The sequence below is a fragment of the Jaculus jaculus genome, chromosome X, assembly GCF_020740685.1.
Source record: "Jaculus jaculus isolate mJacJac1 chromosome X, mJacJac1.mat.Y.cur, whole genome shotgun sequence".
Taxonomy (NCBI): Eukaryota; Metazoa; Chordata; class Mammalia; order Rodentia; family Dipodidae; genus Jaculus; species Jaculus jaculus.
In genome coordinates this window covers 59,993,148-60,012,229 of record NC_059125.1, presented here as the reverse complement: position 1 = coordinate 60,012,229, position 19,082 = coordinate 59,993,148, and the positions used below count along the sequence as shown (strand labels likewise).

At 39.4% G+C, this 19,082-nt stretch overlaps 1 protein-coding gene across 4 annotated transcripts in view; it reads left to right on the top strand.

Moving 5' to 3' along the window:
- Window positions 1-19,082, top strand: part of Ophn1 (oligophrenin 1) — a 344,008-nt gene that overhangs the window by 201,909 nt on the left and 123,017 nt on the right. For all 4 annotated transcript variants that reach the window (XM_045140247.1, XR_006634606.1, XR_006634604.1 and 1 more), the window contains exons 10-15: window positions 89-189; window positions 8,536-8,627; window positions 13,464-13,542; window positions 15,853-15,886; window positions 16,372-16,434; window positions 17,314-17,388. In XM_045140247.1, coding sequence (XP_044996182.1) covers window positions 89-189; window positions 8,536-8,627; window positions 13,464-13,542; window positions 15,853-15,886; window positions 16,372-16,434; window positions 17,314-17,388 — 444 coding nt within the window. The remainder of the gene's footprint in view (window positions 1-88; window positions 190-8,535; window positions 8,628-13,463; window positions 13,543-15,852; window positions 15,887-16,371; window positions 16,435-17,313; window positions 17,389-19,082) is intronic.

Genomic DNA, 19,082 nt, shown 5'->3' with positions numbered 1-19,082 from the left:
GCACTAAAGAAAAAAAAGCAAGCAGTAAGTAACTTTTTAGGGAGATGAAAATTCTATTCTGCTAGTTCAATTTTCCCTGTCTTTGTAGGGGCTTTAGGGATATCCTGGGTGAAATACTACTGCCAGTATGAGAAAGAGACCAAGACACTTACCATGACACCTATGGAACAGAAGCCAGGTGCTAAGCAGGTCAGTTTTTTTTTTTTTTTCCAAGTGCTACATTTTCTGAGCTGGACCCCTGACTCCATCCCAGAAAAGAATATATGTTAAGTGTGCATCAAATAATTGTGTCCATTACTGTCATATGAAGTTATGTGTTCTCCTCAATCTTAAGTTTGGGTTGAGCCACAGCCACTGATCAGGGACTTTTTGTTTGTCTGTTGAAGTAGTCTTGCTCTGTGCCCCAGGTTGGTTTGAAACTCACTTTTTAGCCCATGTTGGCCTCAAACTTTCAGCAGTCTTCATGTTTCAGCCTCCTGAGTAATGGGAATATAGGTGTGCCATCACATTCATTTCTTACCATCAGGCCTTCTGAAGGTGCCTGTACTCTTTCAGCCTGTTATTATTATAATTGCCTATCAGTTGTACTAAGAAACTATTTGAAATACAGATGAATTTTTAAAAATGCAAGTTGTGTTAGTCAAATAACTTATCTTGGAGGAAGGAAGATGGTGTATGGTCTAGAATTTCCAAAGAACATACTGGTGAAAGCTGCTTATAACCTTTTTCAGAAGTGGTAAATGATGCCCAAATATCTCTAGCTTTAATAGCAAAGGAAAATAGGGAACTTTACAAGGTAGGAGAGAAAGTTAAGCCCAACCTGGAGGAATTGGCTTGGTTTGGGAATCCTCCCCCACTCTTCTGCCCAGTGAGAGCATCAGATGGTGGGAGCCATGGCATAAGATAGAGAAGCTCAGAAAATCTGCATTATTTTATTTATGGACATGTTGGAGGGCATAAAAAGATGAGGGAGGCAGTGAAGAGGTATGTGACAACAGTGGTAGAGAAAAGAGAGATGCCAGAAAAATCTTTTCTTATCAGCACTTGGCACTTGACCAGAGAAGCTGTGGGGTACCATGTTAAAAAGACTCTTGCTGTGTTGGAGGCTTGGCAGTTCCAGAGTCTCTGTGAAACATACTCTTGGGAAACTTGGAGCAAGTATCTATATGTTGAATATTGGCCAGCAGAATATTTCTAGACTGCTGTGAACCGGAACTGTGTATTATTCATTGAAGTATAAAGCTGTTCAGAGCCAGAGACTGCAGGGGAACTTAGATCCAGGTTCCAAGTAGTGTGCTGGGCATCAGCAAGGATGGCACAGTGGTAGGGCCAGCATTTACAACCAGATTCCAGAAGTGTCCAGAAGTGAGACAAGCATTGAAGACTATGTGTGAAGCATGGCCCACTGACTAGACTAATACATGTAACCTGATCTTCCACAGAAGGACTTAGAGGTAAGAAGAGGGCTGCTCAGGGCTGTGACTAGCATCTGTGATCCATCTTTTTTTTTTTTTTTTTTGAGGTAGGGTCTCATTCCAGCCCAGGCTGACCTGGAATTCACTATGTAATCTCAGGGTGGCCTTGAACTCAAGGAGATCCACCTACCTCTGCCTCCCAAGTGCTGGGATTAAAGGTGTGATCCATCTTGTAAAGGAATATCCCCGGGTGTGTTAGGCTTCTGGGAAACAGGGAAGGGATTCCAAGCACCTGAAGACATCCCAGTAAACAGTTATCCTCTATCCTCCCATCCAGCTCTCTGCATTCTTCCTTTATTTAATACCCAATGCAAATTTGCCAGACCAATTCTGTACTGCCTTGTTATTGTTGTGCCTCCATCTCTTGTTCTCCACACCACCCTATTGTTTCTTTTTTATTTTCTCTTCCTAATGAATGTAGGCTGTCCTGGTTTGCCAGGTCTCTGTGTCTCAGAATGCTGAGTGGAGGCTGTTCTGTTGTTATCTGGTTGGATTTCTTTACCTCTCCCTTTTCATTCTACCATTACCCAAAACCGCCTTAGCACTGTCCTTAACATTACCGTTGTATATACATCTTCCTCCTGTACTTTGTTCTGTCAGCACCACTACAAACCCATAGTTTACTCCACGTATTTGTCAATTACAGTTGTATTTCTCTTCTAAAAAACACAGATGCATCTGAATTAAAGGACATCATAGATCAAATAGACCTAACAGAAATCTAAAGAACATTCTTTCTAAACACTGCAGAATACATATCCTTCTCAGCACCACATGAAACTTTATCTAAAATAGATTATATGATAGAATATACAGCAAGTCTTAACAAATATTGAAAAAGTGAAATAATTTCTTTTTATTTTCTAAGAACAATGGAACAAATCTAGAAATTAGTTGTAAGAGAAACTACACAACATATGCAAACTCATAGAGATTGAAAAACATGCTATTAAATGATGACTGAGTCATTGATGAAAAGGTGCAAATGAAAATTTTCTAGAATCATAACGGTCAGCCTGGGCTAGAGTCAGGCCCTACTTCAGAAAACAAACAAGAAATTATAGAATTAAATGAAAATGAAAACACAATATTCCAAACCTTATAGGACACAATGAAAACAGTTCTAAGATAGAAGTTCATAGCTATAAGCGACTATACTAAAAAAAAAAAAAAAAGTCAAAGCCAGGCATGGTAGTGCCCACCTTTAATCCAGCACTTGGGAGGTGGGAGAGGTAGGAGGATTGCCATGAGTTTGAGGCCACCCTGAGACTGCATAGTGAATTTCAGGTCAGCCTGAGCTAGGTTGAGACCCCTCCTCAAAAAAAAAAAAACATAAATAAAACAAAGAACCAAACAAAAATCAGTGTTATCTTAAATAAATGATGTACTTTGGGACCTTGGAAAATAAGAACAAGTCACTTCCAAAATCAGTAGGTCGAAATGATTAAGATCATAGCATAAATTAATGAAATAAAAAGTCTGATAAATGAAATAAAGATGGGTTCTTTGAAAAGATAATCATTGTCAACAAATGCTTATACAAACCCACTCAAAAAAAGAAGTGATTCAAATTTATACAAGTAGAGATGAAAAGAGAGCTATTACAAGAGATATGATATTGAGAAAATCATTAGAATGAATCTTTTTTTAAATTTATTTGAGAGTGACAGACACAGAGAGAAAGACAGATAGAGGGAGAGAGAGAGAATGGGCATGCCAGGGCTCCCAGCCTCTGCAAACGAACTCCAGATGCATGCGCCCCTTGTGCATCTGGCTAATGTGGGACCTGGGGAACTGAGCCTCGAACCGGGGTCCTTAGGCTTCACAGGCAAGCGCTTAACCGCTAAGCCATCTCTCCAGCCCGTAGAATGAATCTTAATAACATATTCTACTAAACTGAAAAATCTAAAAGAAATGGATGAATTTCTAAATGATATGCTGTACCAAAATTAAACCAAGCTAAGAAAAACAATTTAAACAGATTAACAACAAGCATTTTCTTGTAACAACAGTTCTTCCAATTAAGCAAAATCTAGACTAAATGGATTCACTTCTCAGTAATACTAGACATTTCAAGAAGAAGTAATCTTAATTCTTCTCCAACAATTGTATAAAATAGAAAAGGGTGAAGCACTATCAAACTGGGTTTATGAAGCAGGAATTACCTGAAACCCAAACCAAGTAAGTGTACACCAAAAGAAGAAAATTAAAGACCAATGTATGTAAAGGTCATAGATACAAAAATCCTGAGTAAAATACTTAACCAAAACACATGAAAAAGTTGATTCACTATGATCCAATTAGGTTCATCCCTCAGATACAGAGATAGATCATCATTTGCAAATAAATAAATGGAATGCATCATTCTAATGGACTCTAGGATAGATCTGCCTAAAAAGGGCTTGACAAAGTTCAACATCCCTTTATGGTCAAAGCTTTTAAGAGACTAGGAATAGGGCTGGAGAGATGGCTTAGCGGTTAAGCGCTTGCCTGTGAAGCCTAAGGACCCCGGTTCGAGGCTCGGTTCCCCAGGTCCCACGTTAGCCAGATGCACAAGGGGGCGCACGTGTCTGGAGTTCGTTTGCAGAGGCTGGAAGCCCTGGCGTGCCCATTCTCTCTCTCTCCCTCTGTCTTTCTCTCTGTGTCTGTCGCTCTCAAATAAATAAATAAAAAATGAACAAAAAATATTTTAAAAAAAGAGACTAGGGGGCTGGAGAGATGGCTTAGCGGTTAAGCTCTTGCCTGTGAAGCCTAAGGACCCCGGTTCGAGGCTCGGTTCCCCAGGTCCCACGTTAGCCAGATGCACAAGGGGGCGCACACGTCTGGAGTTCGTTTGCAGAGGCTGGAAGCCCTGGCGCACCCATTCTTTCTCTCTCCCTCTATCTGTCTTTCTCTCTGTGTCTATCCCTCTCAAATAAATAAATAAATAAAATTTAAAAAAAAAGAAGGGCATATTAAAAGACTGATATAGGGTTGAGTTTTTATATTGAAAGAACATCAAAAAAGATTGACCTGGGCTGGAGAGATGGCTTAGTGCTTAAGATGTTTGCCTGTAAAGCCAAAGTATCCTAGTTTGATTCTCCAGGACTCACATAAGCCAGATGCACAAGGGGGCACATGCATCTGGAGTTTGTTGGCAGTGGATGAAGGCCCTGGCATGCCCATTCTCTCTCTATGTCTCTTTCTGTCTCTCTGTCTCTTTCTCTTCCCCTGCCTGTTTATCTCTATCAAATAAATAAATAAGTAAAATTAAAAAAAAAGATTGACTCACAAAAAGGGTGTGTAATGAGAGAGACACATGTGATCAGCCAGCAACTCTCTAGAACTAGATCTATTTGCATATGTATATTATTTTTAAATTTTTTGAATGGGGCTCTAGAGATGGCTTAGTAGTTAAAACACTTGCCTGCAAAGCCTAGTGAACTGTGTTTGATTTTCCAGTATCCCTATAAATCGAGATGCACAAAGTGGCACATGCATCTGGAGTTCATTTACAGTGGTTGGAGGCCGTGGTGCATCCCTTCTCCCCCTCTCTCTCTCTCTCTCTCTCTCTCTCTCTCTCTCTCTCTCTCTTTCTCATCTTTAAGCCCAGTACTCTGGAGGAAAATATTTTATTTAATTATTTGCAAGTAGAGATAGAAAGGGGAGGGAAGGAGAGAGAGAGAATATGGATGCGGAAGGGCTTCTACCCATTGCAAACAAACTCCAGATGCATGCACCACTCTGTGCATCTGGCTTACGTGGGTACTGGACATTTAAACCCCAGTGGTTGGGCTCTGGAGTTAAGTGCCTTAACCACTGATCCACCTCTACAGTCCCATCCCTTTAAAATATTTTAATTTTGAAAAGGCCTCGCCATATAACCAAGGCTAAGCGCTGAGTGCTGTGATAAAAAAGTCCAGGCATAAATGTACCACTATACCTCAACTGGGTCAAAATCTTAACTCTGTGATCTGTTTGCTCTTTGACCTCCACTAAATTGGTATTTGGCATAGTGCCTTGGCATAGACCTGGCATTCAAACACTGTTTATGAATTTGAGAAAGCATGTGGATAGTGCTATTTTTATTTAAGTTAAGGCTCAGAGAAGGAAGATCATTGGCTCACTAGCTAATATGTGGTATAACTAAGGCAAGACTCCAGAATTTAAGCTTCCAAATTTAGTGCTATTTGGACTTTATTAACTTGAGTAATATTAAGTAAGCCATTTACTCATGTGAGATTTAGCCACATCTAAGGTTTGGAGTGAGAGCTGATTTAAAAATACCCTGCATAGACATATAAACCAGGCTTTGTGGCAAATGCCTGTAATCCCAGAGTTGAGGAGGTAAGGCAGGAGGATCTTCAGTTTAAGTTCATCCTCAATGGTATTACAAGTTTAAGTAGGCCAGCGTGGACCACATGAGATCCAGTGTCATAAAAATCCAACATTATTCTGCTATCAACAACAAAGATAACACATCAAGACTATAGATTAGTATCCCATGAACATAAAGGCAAAGATCCTTAACAGAGGTAATGCAAACCAAACACAATAGCACATTAAAAGTATTATAAACCATGACCAAGTAGGATTTATCACAGGAACACAGGATGGTTCAATGTGAGAAAACCAATTAAGACACTTTAATAGAAGGAAAAACAAACACATAATAATATCAGCTGATGTAGAAAATGTACCTGACAATATCTAAATACCAATGTGTGATCAAAATATAAAGAGAAAAAAATAGAAAACTAGAAATAAAAAGGACTGTCCTTAGCATTATAAAGGGTATTTATGAAAAATCCACAACTAACAGCATACTTAATGGTAAAAAGACTTAAAGCAGCCAGCCATGGTGGTGCACACCTTTAATCCCAGCACTTCGGAAGCAGAGGTATGAGAATTGCAGAGAGTTTGAGGCCACCCTGAGAGACTACGTAGTGAATTCCAGGTCAGCCTGAGCTAGTGTGAGACCCTACCTCAGAAAATAAAACAACAACAACAAAAAGACTTAAAGCTTTCTTTAAAGATCAACAAAAAGACTTGGATGAATGACCATTTTTACTACTGCTCTTTAACAATATACTGAAATTCTAAATAGAATAATTAGGTAGGAACAAATAAATAAATGTATAAATATCATCCAAATTGGAATGGAAGAAGTAAAACTACTTCTGTTTATTGATTAAATGATCCTATATGTAACCCCAAGCATCTATAAAAATGTACTAGAGCTAAAAATTTCAACAAATGTTACAGCATGCAGTGTAAACATAGAAAAAAGTTTCATCCGTCTGAAAGGATTGACTCTAAATATAATCTATTAACATACATAGAGATAAATTTAAACAAGAAAAGATGGAAGACTTGAACACTGAAAAAAATGTGAAAAGATTGCTGAAAGATGCTGGACATAGGGGCACATGCCTTTAATCCCAGCACTCAGTCAGGTAGGAGGATCACCATGAGTTTGAGTCCAACTTGAGACGACTACAGAGTGAGTTTTAGGTCAGCCTGTACTAGAGTGAGACCCTACCTTAAAATAAACAGAAAAAATATTGCTGAAAGAAATTAAAGAAGACGTACATAAATGGAACTACATGGGTATAATGACTTATTAAGAGTCTCATGCTCCACAGATTGAGCTAACTGGGTTCCCTGGAATAATTATTAAGATTTTAATATTAAACAAAGTTATATACAAATTCAATGTAATTCCTACCAAAATTTCAATGACTTTTTTACATAAATGCACAAAGGTGGTACAAGTTTTATTGGGGAAGGTGAAAATATTTTTAACATGATTATAATAATGGTTATATAGATCATAAATATCTGACCACTGTACCTTTAAATAGGTAGATTATTGGTATATACATTATATCTCCTAAACTGTTAAAATATAAAAATATTCTACATAATATGTGGTTCATTATATGTGTTTTAGTCTCTGGACACAGTGGCTATTAGTGGCTTTAAGTGCCCAGAATGTTATGACAAGCCACACTATCCCACACATATCAAATATTAAAATCTACTTTGACTAATACACAATCTTGCTTATTCCCCTCAATCTTACCCCTACCTTTGGAGAGATTGATTTTATGATTATCCTCAAGAGTCTAAAGGTGGTGTAGTAGACAGCTTTGGGTTCACTGAGATGAACTTCTAGACCAGGCACAGTTATGGAAGAAGGGATATTTATTGAAGTTTACAGATCCAGGAGAAGTTCCATAATGGCAAAAGAAGCTGGCCTGTCTTCACAGTTCCAACCAGAGAGAGAGAAGCACAAGCCTTAAGCCAAAAGCCACATAGCACAGCACACTTGAGGAACTCCTGCTAGGCAAACTTTGCATATCATTAGATTGAAATCTCAAACCCATCATCACACTTTGGCCCAGTAACACTACCTTCAGCCAGGTGGCTGCAGATACAAACTACATACTAATAAGGAACTGAACATATTGGGGGCCATCTATTCAAACCACCACCGGTGGGGAACAGAAATGTTTCTATCTGCCACTTTAATGGGAGCCTCTCTCTTTTGAGAAGTATCCTTGGCTGGCCCAGAACTTATGTGGACCACCACACTGGTCTCAAAATTGCAATAATCCTCTTGCCCCTGCCTCCCAAGTGATAGGCATGAGCTGCTTAGACCTTCTTAACTCAACTTTCCTCTGACAGTCCAAGATGGTTTCAGAAAGCCACTTACCCAATTGTAGCTTTCCTACTTAGAGGCTTCATGAAATTTTTATTGTGTATACTTAATACTGTTTGAGCAATCCATAACTCATGTGCTGCCTCAAGTGATATACATTGAGCTTCCTATTGAATCTGCCATTCTTGAGAAAGTGCACTGGTCTGCCCAGAGCATTCTTGCCTGGTCTTGGCCACTGATTCTTGGAACAGGGGGAAACCACCTACCAGTGTTTTGCAAATACTGTGTGAAAGGACAAGGTTGTCAGTGAGTCTACACCTTGCTCCTGCTGTCCATGGAACCCTGAGGACACTGCAGGAGGCAAAAGAGTCTTCTGTGCTTTAAAAACAATGCCTATTAATGCTTCTCTCATATCAGGGACCCCTGGACTTGACCCTGAAGTACTGTGTGAGAAGGAAGACAGAGTCTATCGACAAGAGATTCTGTTTTGATATAGAAACTAATGAAAGGTAAGCTGTGATGCTGTGAGTTGGCAAGGTCCTCATGTGCAGGTTGCTGACGTGGGTGGGTCTTTCATTTTTTTTCTGGCATCTTCTCTGATGAAAATGAATAAGTCTGTGTAAGTCAGTGTTGGCCCTTCAGTCTGTCTGTCACAGAGTTCCTTGTTAGACTTAGCCTAGAGCTGTTTTTTATTTTATTTTTTTAAATCCTGTGTACACTTCAATCATATTTGCCTCACCTTATTTGGGCAGAAAAAGTCACTACTAGGACTTAATCGGCTGTCACATATGCAAAAGTTTGGTGTTACATTTTGTTGCAGAAAGGATGGAATAATCATGCTATTTTTGTTGAGGCAGGGACTCACTGTAGCTCAGGATGACCTGAAATGCACTCTCTTAAGTCTAGGCTAGCCCTAAATTAATGAAAATCCCTTATACCTCAGCCTCCCACATGCTGAGATTAAAGAAGTGAGCCACCAAGCCTGGTTTGTGTGTGTGTGTGTGTTTGTGTGTGTGTTTTAAAGACTATCTTAGCATGATATAATAGAAAAAGTAGATCAACACAAATTTTTAGGAAGTATAGAGTTGCTATTGGGGGTCTTTCCCCCACTTTCTGTAAAGTGGTACAAGATTTCCCCACTTTGCACCTTTTTATGGGAGCTAGAATAAAATATTAGAGCTAGTGGTTGCAAGTTTTGCACTTGGTGCATTGTCTCTTTTCATTGCCTTTCTTTATTTCTCCCAAGCCTGAAGTTTACTTGGAGGAGAATTTGATCTTTGAATTTTATTATTATTATTTTTTTTTCCTGAGGTAGAGTCTCACTGTAGCCCAAGCAGGTCTGGAATTTACTATGTAGTCTCAGGCTGGCTTTGAACTCACAGTGATCCTCCTACTTCTGCCTCCTGAGAGCTAGAATTATAGGAATGTGCGACTATGCCTGGCTGAACTTTAATATTAGTGAAAGCATTCAGCATTATTTTGAAGGAAGGCATGCTTTGTAGTTGGGAGGTCGATCCAAAAATCAGTGAATAAGTATGCTTTTCCATGTTATTTTAATCCATTCTTTCTGTATTTTAGGCAATGGCTAATAGGGTAGAAATTAGGAAAATGATCAGATTTCTAGAAAGGAGCTTAATGGATCAGTTATAGTATCATATTAGTAATACCTTTAGTGATGGTGATCATAAAGATTAGACTAAAAGATTAGGATATTTTTCAAATGAGTAACTACTTTATTTAAAGCTTGAGATATTATTACTAGATTTTCACTTTAACTTCAACACTTTAACTTGTGTATATGACTTCTAAATTAAAATAGGAGGGTCCTAATCAAGATGACTGTTATCATAAACATCATTACAATTAACCATGTAGCTGTCACTCATTTTCTTGATATTGTCAGCCCCATAGGAAGGAAAAAATAATGAATGTAGACTCTAATTTCACCATATGAGCCAGTACTGCCTCTCGTTTTATAGGATCATTACCCAAAAATAACGAAAAAATTTCCTGCCTAGTTCCATTCTGATTTCTTTTATCTGTTTAAAATTTCAGTCTACTTGCAAATAATGTTCCAACTCAAAGCAGTTTGGCCCTGAGGTGAGGGATTAGTATTATTTTATTTCTTTTTCTTCTATCATGTGCTATGAATGGATCATGATGGTTACTAAATTCAGTGTCTGTATTTAGATACAGGTCTTTCCTTATCCAGAATGCTGAGGAATTTTGAGAGTAGAACTGAGGAACTAATGTTTTGATGTGTCTGTGATTTTAGGTACCACATTTTGTGCACTTTGAAAAATATTGTTTTGTTGGGCGTGGTGGCGCACGCCTTTAATCCCAGCACTCGGGAGGCAGAGGTAGGAGGATTGCCATGAGTTCAAGGCCACCCTGAGACTACAGAGTTAATTCCAGGTCAGCCTGGACCAGAGTGAGACCCTACCTCGAAAAAAAAAAAAAGAAAAAATATTGTTGTATTTAATTCCTGAACCCCATTTTTCAGCTGAGGAGACTAAGTCAAATATATTTATCTGTGTTGCCCAACCGAAGTCACATAGTAAGACAGAGGTGAAGCCCTGATCTCTAGCCATTCCCTTTTATTTTCATTCCATTTTCTACCCCTTATCCTAAGCAGAAAAATGCTGTGGAGAAGAGCAGTCAGTATAATGATGAACAGGTGATGACATCCCTCTCTGCATGTGGAGCTCTCTATCAATCTGTCAGGATATAAGGAAGACTTAGGCCTTCCAGGAGATATCACATACCTTTACTCATGTTCTCTGGAGTGCAGAGCAAAGGACTTTCAACTGTATTTTTTTTTCTACTTCAGGGAGATTAACATTTAAAAATATTAGGGTTTCTTTCAGCATTTGAAAGAATGGGTCCATGGCTTACCAGGGTTTGAAGGGTCTTGGTAAGAATGGAAGCAAGTGCTATTACTTGCTGAGACTACCCCCCACCCCCACTTCCTTAGCCAGGCCCTGTTCTTAGTCCTTTGTGTAATTCCAAAGTCTTAGGGAGTAGGAGTTATTACCTGCAGCTCACTAAAGAAGACAAGGAGGCAGCAAACAGCTACCCAGCTTGGGTTACACAGCTCTTGAATGGAAGAGCCAGGATCCAAGTCCAGGTATTCTAACCTGAGACCATCCTCCCAACCACTGCACTCTACTGTGCATATGCCATGCATGCCTTTTTTTTTCCAGTTGGACAAGTGTGATTTTGAGGAGGGCAAATAATTTAAGGTCATAATGATCATTAGTGGGGAGCCTGAACTAGAACTTAGTGCCTTTCCACTCTCTCATCTTGTCCTTAATAATATTCTTTAAGTCTGATCTACAAATGCTTCTAGAATAGTCATGTATTTATTCTTATAGCCACTAGTATAGTTGTAAGGTCAAGAGAAGACCCACACCCATGTTTTTATTTTTTGAGTCAGGGGCTTACTCTAGCCCAGGCTAAACTGGAACTCACTTTGTATACCAATGTGGCCTAGAACTCATGGTGATCCTCCTACCTCAGCCTCCTGAGTTCTGGGATTAAAGAAGCACACTACCATTTCCAGTCCTACACCTAGTTTTCAACTTCCCAGGTAGGGAAGCTTAGTTCCAGGAGGGGGTTCATAATATATCTGGTCTGCAGTGGTTGCTTTTATGTCTCTTATTCATTTGCTTGCTCTCTTTGCCTTTGGCTTTGGGATTCAGCTGGGTAGCTCTCTTTACAAAGTTAACTAGACTTTTCATCTCCACCAGACATATCCCACAGGATGGGTGTTTCTTAGAGAAAGCTAAATTCAGTTGATTTTGTCTGTATAAGGGCTGTTTTACTGAAGAAGGTCAGTATAGCAGAAATTCCCTGATATTAGAAACTGGGAAGGACTTTACAGGGTATATGTCCCAACATTCCTTTTTTCTGTTGGGGGTGGGGTGGGTTTCGAGGTAGGGTTTCACTCCAGCCCAGGCTGACCTTGAATTTACTATGTGGTCTCAGGGCGGCTTCGAACTCACAGTGATCCTCCTACCTTTGCCTCCCAAGTGCTGGGATTAAAGGTATGTGCCACCATGCTTGGCTTCCCAACATTCACTTGAATATATATATAAAAGGAGGTCCAGAGGGGTCTAATGACTATCCCAGGGACTTTGAACTCTCATATCATTGCTATTCTATTCTGTAACTCTGAAAAAGGTCTCATGAGAGAAGGCAAGGAGCAAGATTTATATAATGATGTAGCTAGACAGAATTCAATGGTTTCATGCCCGAAGTAGTATATGGTCAACTTGTGAAAGTCTTAAAAGGTCATAGCAAGTATCTCTGGGTATACATCTTAGTCCATTAGTATTGTTACAACAGATACTGAGATTGGGCAATACATAAACTACAGACATTTTCTCACAGTTTTAGAGATTGGAAATTACTAATCCAGGTGCTTTTTGCTTTGGTGTCTCATAAAGGCCTAGTCTCTGGTTCTGAACACCTATCATAAAAGAGGTCTTAAGGTATAGTGGCTATAAGCATATGGTTTATGAAGTATATCTTATGCATGTATTAAAATGTCACAATTAAACCCATAATTTTATAAAGAATATGTGATAATTAAAAATTTTATAATATAGTTGCTGGACTAGATTTTCTGGCATTAAATCCTTCCATTACCACTGGTCTACTGTATGACTTTTGGTAAACTGTTTATCAGTTTCTATTTTCATGAAATAGGGTGATGACTGTACTAATTCATAAGGTAAGTATAAATGGTTTAACACATGAAAAAGTGTTTAGAACATAACTTGGCACCTAGTGAGCCTTTAATAAATATTACTTATTGTTTTTGGTATTTAGATTGCCTGTCAGCCAAAAGGCCCCCTTTCCACAGCATATCTAGTCTGTATGTTGACTGAACTCTTGTCAGTTGGAAATGCTTCTTGGACACTCCAGGTGGTAGGAGGAACAAAGTCATTTTCCTGACAGATGAATGTGTCTGTGATGGACACCCTTAGCCTTTAATTCCAGACCAAGTGGCTAGCTTCCAATGAGAGAGCAGCAGAGCACACCTCTGTTTGGCCCAGGAACAGTGGGACCATTTATGTGTGCATTATGGTGAGGTGTCTTGACATGGGCCTTCCTCTTTATCTGAGCATGGCATGTGATTGCCATGATAACACCTCCCTCTCATTCCACAAATTGTCTAAATCTCTCATTGCTGTCCTAGTTAAAATATATTTTGAAACCTTAGAATTGGATAGGGCTTCTGTCCCAAACTGCTCAGTGTGATACTTCCCAGGGAAGAGAAAGACCCTAGCTAATTTTCAAGTGAATTTTCCACTGTAAGATTCTCTTTGTTTCCCCCTCAGGCCAGGGACCATCACTTTGCAGGCCCTTTCAGAAGCCAATAGACGGCTATGGATGGAAGCCATGGATGGGAAAGAACCTGTAAGTTACCTTGGATGCTACTTCAGCAACATAGGTCAGTGTATGAGTGCCCTCTAGTGGTAACAGTGGGTCTAAGAAAATGAAATGGTCATAGGTTCTTCAGATTCTAAATGTTAGAGCTGGAAGGAATGGTTATTTACACAGCTCTTTTTTAAACCAGTTTGAGTTCCAAAGAGCATGAGACAATTTTCTAGCATTACCTAAAGAGAAGGCATCCAAGCTCCCTGCTCCAGTGTTAGACTATGTAGCTAGCTATACCCACAAGACCTTAAGAATGATAATTAAGTCCCCTTTGTGCAGATAATAAGATTGATATGGAAAATAATTCTCATGGTTGTAAATAAAAATTTATCTAGCTCCCGTTCAAAATGATTTTTATAACCCCTCCACCTTAGCCTTTTATGTTTTAGAATTCAGCTGGGGGAAGAGACAGAACTGTCATCCTCTGTCACAGGATCTCCATTTACAGTACTGTTAGGTACACAAATGATCACTTAAAAGAGTTACTGAATACCCTAGCTCTAGAGACCAATAGGACCATCTAGAAGTCTTTAAAAAATCATCTCTTCAGCATTTTTCTAACTGGTTTGTTAGGTGTATAATATGTGTTAGGTTTGCAAATTCCTAGCTTGGGGTCCTGATTCTGCCATTAAATTGCTATGATCTTAGCAAGACATTTCATTCCTTTGTCACTCAGTTCCCATCTTCCACTTTACCTACCTCCCAGGATTGATTTGCATAGTCAAGTAAAAGCCCTCCTATAAACACTACTGTGCTGGATTAGTGTTGGGTATACCTCCCTGTCCTGAAGGACTGGTGCAAAACTATTGAGATGCAAGAGTATTTGAATATAGCCCTTGCTGTATACAAGGAAGAAGATTATCCTAGAGGGGCAATACACCCTAGGTTTTTTCTTTCTTTGGGCCATCAGCACCCCATGGAGTAGAGAGGAATGTCACTCTCAGATTGCATTTGTAGTAGTCACATTTCTAGTAGTCAGTCAGGTAGCAGAAGTGGTATGAGGCTACTTCCTACAAACCTGGTACTTGTCCCTTCCATGTCTGTGATGTTTTCAGGAGAATGCAGAAAGTTTAGCAAAGCACTTTTTATCCATTCCCTCTCCCACACTTGTTCACCTTTCAGCTTTTTGGCTTTGTGTGGAGAATGATGCTAAATATGGACCTACTGAGTATAGATGCTCACTAGCTTGATAGTGGTAGACCAGCATACTTTTTTTTTTAGAGTAGCAACCAAAGCTGATCCACTCAGAAATGTCTCCCACTGAAATACAGATTTTTTTTTTTCTTAAAACAAAGAGACTGTTGGGCTGGAGAGATGGCTTAGCAGTTAAGCGCTTGCCTGTGAAGCCTAAGGACCCCGGTTCGAGGCTCGGTTCCCCAGGTCCCACGTTAGCCAGATGCACAAGGGGGCGCACGAGTCTGGAGTACGTTTGCAGAGGCTGGAAGCCCTGGCGCGCCCATTCTCTCTCTCTCCCTCTGTCTTTCTCCCTGTGTCTGTCGCTCTCAAATAAATTAAAAATAAAATTAAAAAAAAAAAAAACCAAAGAGACTGTTGAAACAGACTCTAGGACATAGCATTTTGAGGACTTATTTCTTGCAGCCTAATCCTACTGGTGTTGCTGCTTTTGAACACCCAAACCCACTGATCATACATGTCATGTATACATATGCCCTTGCTTAAAGAATCAGGAAAGATCATTTTGACGGAACATCAATCTCAACCCTGACCATTTTACTGATGGAAAATTTGACATTTAGAGAATGGAAAGGGCATGCCTATAGTTTCCTGAGATAGAGGCAGGCTCAAGGCTAGACTTAAAGAGTGCAGAATGTCCTTTCTGGTTTCTTACATTGCTATCACAGTATACACTTCCAAATTACTCAGAGAGATCTTCGGACATACATGAATCTCTTTGGGATGGATGTTTGCCTTTCTGAAGAGAAATACCCATTTACTATTTTACCATTAATTCTCATTATCCAGGTTTTCTTGAAAAAAAAAATCAATTCCTTTTTTTGTGTTCTTGCTCCACCACAAAAATTCTCCAAGCTTTACATAAGTAAATGTCTATGCTAATTGGCAACAACTTTAGCTATGTAAAATGTATGAAACTTTTAGGGATTCTGTTTTCTAGGATCTTGATCAGAGATGATTATATCTAGTTTATTGTTTTTGTTCCATAATCTCTAATGATTTTGATCTCTTTCTAGGGTAAAAGAGAACACAATTGTCCTACTTGTCTGTAGTGATCCACAATAGTCATTGCTCTCTGTTTCTCTTCTTTTATAGATCTACCACAGCCCTATAACAAAACAGGAAGAAAGTGAGTCATTCTAATTTCTAAAGTAGTGGCATTATAAACTATGGGCTGTTCTAGTGACAGCAGATGCTGTTGTTCATGACATGTCCTAGTGGTACAAGTCTGCATATGGATGCTTCTGTGTAAAACGAAATCCATCCTTATTTTTAATTGTGTGTTTATGAAGATAGATAGGTTGCTTCCTTGTACCTTATGGTGGGGATAGTAGTGATGATACAGAAACATATATTTTCTTTGTATTGTACACATATGAAAGAAAGTGTGATTTACAGACTAACAGTTCCTAGTTAATATTGTCTATATTTACAACAGCCATTACATAGATAGCTAAATAGAAGCATTTTTGCTATAAGATTTTACCTTGAACAAAAGGATCTATAGGTGATTGAGGATGAGAAACTAGCCTCCCAGTTCTCTGATTGTAACCACTTGGCATGACCATTAAACATTGGGTAGGAACTAATTCTGCTTTCCTTTGCTTGCTATAGTGGAACTGAATGAAGTGGGCTTCAAGTTTGTAAGGAAGTGCATCAATGTCATTGAGACCAAAGGTAAGATATGAATCATCAACTTAATTTTGATTTTATCTTAAGACATATTCTCCAAAGTTGCAATGGTTTGGACCCATCTTGAGCACACTAATGTGTTGAAACCATGTGTACATGTAAAACTTCAGCAACTTGTAAACCAGTGGTATCCAAGCATATCTGGGAAATTTGTGGTTTCAAATTTTAAAGAGAGAATTTCAAATGGTTTATAATGTATTCTGAAATAGTATCTGATAGACCTTAAGCAGTGTTGTGATGGTTCTATCCCAAATAACCAAGGGTTCAATTTCTACCACAGTGAATTCTTATTTAAAAATTGATGGGTCTGAAGCTGAAGTCAGGTATATGGGAATCGACATGCTTCCCCATTGGACATATTTCATTGTTTCCCTCTGAGGATCCTTGAATGCTTGTAGCTGTAGTGTGTCAGTTTTCTTTTCTTACTTTGAAATATCGTTTCAGCCTTTCTCCGTGCAGAAATTGACCTTTTGCTTCATATCTCCTTCAAGTCCTCTCCTCCTTTATTTCACTATTTAGGAGAAACTTGAAGATTGGTAATTTCTATTAAGTGCTAAACTTGCTAAATGGTGGCTTCTTCCCAACATGGTAGACTGCTCTCAGCTATCTGCTGCTGCCCACTGAAACATGTGCTTCTTCTCTTCCATTCACACTAATGAATGGTACAATTCAAATGGAAGCATTGCTGGTTATGGGCATTCCCAGTACTGAGGACTTTAACACTGCTCCTCTGTTACAGGGAAGGGCTGGAGAACTTGAAGAGATTAGAAAGGCCTGTTGCTGCCTGAACTAACTCCAGTATGCAAGTACATCCTTTCACAGCTTGGCCATGTAAACTAAACTGCCCTGATTTTCTTTCTCTAGGGATCAAGACTGAAGGGTTGTACCGCACAGTGGGCAGCAATATTCAGGTTCAGAAGCTGCTGAATGCCTTTTTTGGTAACAAGTTTACTTCTACATTTTAAAATTTTGTCTATCATCTGTTTGTCAATCAATCATCTATCAATCAATCTTTCTATCTCTCTATCATCTATCTATCTATCTATCATTTAATTGTAACAGGTTATACATTTATCCCCTTGCCACTGCTCCTGTTTCCCCAGTGGTCCCCCTCAGTGGGGTATGGTATTCACTGTGGGGTCATGAAAGCATCAGTCAGTCCCTGTGGGGTACTGGGGGTGGGGGGAACCGTGCCTCAGGGTACTCCTACCCACTGTGTCTCTTACAATCTCTCTCCCCCCTCTTCTGTAATGTTCCCTGAGCCATGGCAGGCCTGTTGGCAGTCTGATTTATTGTTGAGTTTTCCATAGCCTTTGGATTTCAGCTTTGATGGGTTTTGATTGATCACCATGTTTGTTACCATTGCCTTGAAGCTGGTTGTCAGGCTAGCATTAAAAGCAGCATTCATGTCACCACTTCCTCTGTAATTTCTCCTGGGCCCTGCCAGATGTGGTAGAGGTGGCACATCTCATGGTGGGCAGTTGGCTATCTTCTTGTCTTATTGATAGATCTTGGTTCTCCTCTGTTTTCTCTGCCTTCTGCTTATACATGTTTTAAAAAATTATTTTATATTTTATTTGTTTGTTTAAGAGGGGGCAGGGAGAGAGACAGAGAGAGAATGGGCATGCCAGGGCCTCCAACCACTACAAATGAACTCCAGATGCATACACCACCCTGTGCATCTGGCTTATGTGGGTCCTGTAGAATCAAACCTGCGTCCTTAATCTTTGCAGGCAAGTACCTTAATTGTTAAGCCATTTTGCCAGCCCTGCTTTTACATTTTTAACTGGGAATAATTTATGTAGAAAGCTAAAATTAAACTTAATGTTTTGTTCTTCTACCAAGCCTGCTCTTATTTTTGTGAGTAGTGGTGAGGTTTCTGGTAAGCTTAGTTTTCACAAAGTATCAGAGAACAAATTGAATGTGCAAAGCTGCAGTTTAGTTCAAGTACATATTTTCTTCTTTCCTCTGATGCATAGCTTGTTTATTCACCACAGTCCCACAGGCCTAGCAACCAACCCTGTTAGCATGTGTGGAAACTATAGTACCTAGTAATGGTAGTTGTGATTATTTTTTATGACAGATTACATCATTAGTACAGTAATATCTTTTTTATTTAATAACATTACATTACATTCTTTACTTTTTAAAATCTGTGTATATGTGTCTTTGGGTGTTCATGGTGTATGGGTGTGCATATGTGTTGGTGTGTGTGTATGGAGGCCAAAAGACAACCCCCAATGTCATCTTTAGGAACATCATTCACCTCCTTTGAGACAGACTCTTGCTCATTAGCCTGTGCTCACCAATTAGGCGAGAGCAGCTAGCCAGCGAGCCCTAGAGATACCCCTGGTCTCTGCCTTCCTAGCTCTAGGATTACAAGCAAGCACCAATATGCTTAGCATTTTATGTGATGTACTCACCTGTGGTGGCAGAAGGGGAATGTTAGGTGTCCTGCTCTATTGCTTGTCCACCAGTTTTGATCTGAGCCCATGTTTATTACCGATCCTTGAGCTTGAGATATATATGTATATATAATTTCTGTGTGCTCTGGAAATTATTGGATCTTTGCTTCCCTATGGGACTGCAGTTACAGATGTGTGTAGACACACTCAGGTGTTTATGTGGGTCCT